We start from the raw sequence: 1,535 nt of genomic DNA, 5'->3' as shown, positions 1-1,535 counted from the left end.
TACGTTGAATTCTATAAAATGATATTTTTTTGTTTTAACATTTAAATAGCAAAAAAAAATTTAAATTATTGAAATTTTTTATCTTAAAGTAAGTAGACTGACATCGTTTTTGGGTTATTTGAACGCCAAAATTAAAACAACGCTATTTTATACAAGTTTTAACATGATATTTGGTTAGAGGAAACTACCATTTGTACCCACGAAAGTTGAAAACGCTGACATATTTACCCATAGAAAAAAGAAATTACCATTTGTACCCATGAAAAATAATTTTTACAAGCAAAATTATCCAAACCCTAAAAAATTAAATAAAATCACTAAACTACCCCTCTCTCCACCACTACCACTATCGACTCCTCCCCCTCCTCTCTCTCTCTCAATCTCGATATAAGCGGTGTGGGTGCCATGGCCATCGGAGTCCCTAGGAGAACGGTACTCAAGGGTGTCATTCATCTTGCCGTTTGTGGCCTCGTAGCCGGTGGAGAAGTAGCGAGCCCCAATAATCTTTCGGTTGCACAAGGCGGCGGGGAAGTCCCTTCCAGCGACGCAGCTGCCAGCTTGATCGAGGTCATCTTTGGAAGGGAAAGCGCGAGAAACGAGGCCCAACTGCTTAGCCTCGGAATTGGAAAACCGGCGAGCTGTCAAGGCCAACTCCATGGCGTTACCGTAGCCAACAATTAATGGCAGTCTCTGTAGAGTGCCGAGATCAGCAGCCAGGACCAAATCAACCTCCTTCACCGAAAAGAACGCGTCCTCCGTGCAATATCTTAAGTCATAGGCTGTCACGATGTCAATTGCACCACCGATGTAAGCGCCATGGATACTAGCAATCACTGGCTTCCGGCACTGCTCCAACGTCGTGACGGAATCTCGCATCGCCAGGATCTGCCGACGGAGACTCTCCCCGGCATCGTGGTAGGACTGCGTGATAGATTTTAACTGGGAAATGTCGATGCCGGAGCAGAAGTGATCACCGGCGCCGGATAACACGATGACGTTGACGTCACGGTTGTGGTCCAGGGCATACAGGGCTTTGGGGAACTCAATGAAGAAATCATGTGTCAGAGCGTTGCGTTGTCTCGGACGATTCAAGTAAAGGTGGAACACCCCTGATTTCGGGTTCTTCTCTACTACCTCTAGGGTTTTGTATTTCTCCTCCGCCATTAATTTCCCTAATTTTCCTTTCCAGTTGGGAGAAACAGGGCCGAGGTCACGGTCGTTGAAACTCTCTCTGCCGAGGTGCTCTTCTTCTCCAGCGAAGCGGCAGCAAGTGTTGCTGTGATTGTGAGGATGAAAGAGAGGAGGGTGTGGCAAGGAGCCATTAGAGCAGTGGTAGGGACTGAGTGGGAAGTAATAGTGAGAGTGTGTTAAGGCACGCGTTCGTGGGGGAATGATGATGATTGTCACGTTCATCACATTCATATTGAAGTACGAATGAATATCTTAGAAGCGAAATAAGTTGAATTGAATAGAAAACAGTAGTACTTTGCATTAATTTATGAGGAACAGCAGAGCTCCACACCTTAATCTATGGA

General features: G+C 45.5%; 1 protein-coding gene across 1 annotated transcript in view; it reads right to left on the bottom strand.

The window, feature by feature from the left end:
• The window catches only part of LOC107640222 (delta(3,5)-Delta(2,4)-dienoyl-CoA isomerase, peroxisomal-like), a 2,256-nt gene extending 1,082 nt beyond the window's left edge, over positions 1 to 1,174 (bottom strand). Inside the window, exon 1 of the mRNA XM_016343764.2 lies at positions 319 to 1,174. Within this exon, the coding sequence (XP_016199250.1) occupies positions 319 to 1,164 (846 nt within the window). The 5' untranslated portion in view covers positions 1,165 to 1,174. The remainder of the gene's footprint in view (positions 1 to 318) is intronic.

Source organism: Arachis ipaensis, chromosome B05 (genome assembly GCF_000816755.2).
Source record: "Arachis ipaensis cultivar K30076 chromosome B05, Araip1.1, whole genome shotgun sequence".
NCBI classification, from domain to species: Eukaryota; Viridiplantae; Streptophyta; class Magnoliopsida; order Fabales; family Fabaceae; genus Arachis; species Arachis ipaensis.
The sequence above is the reverse complement of the archived record's forward strand: the minus strand, read 5'-3'. Positions and strand labels throughout refer to the sequence as shown.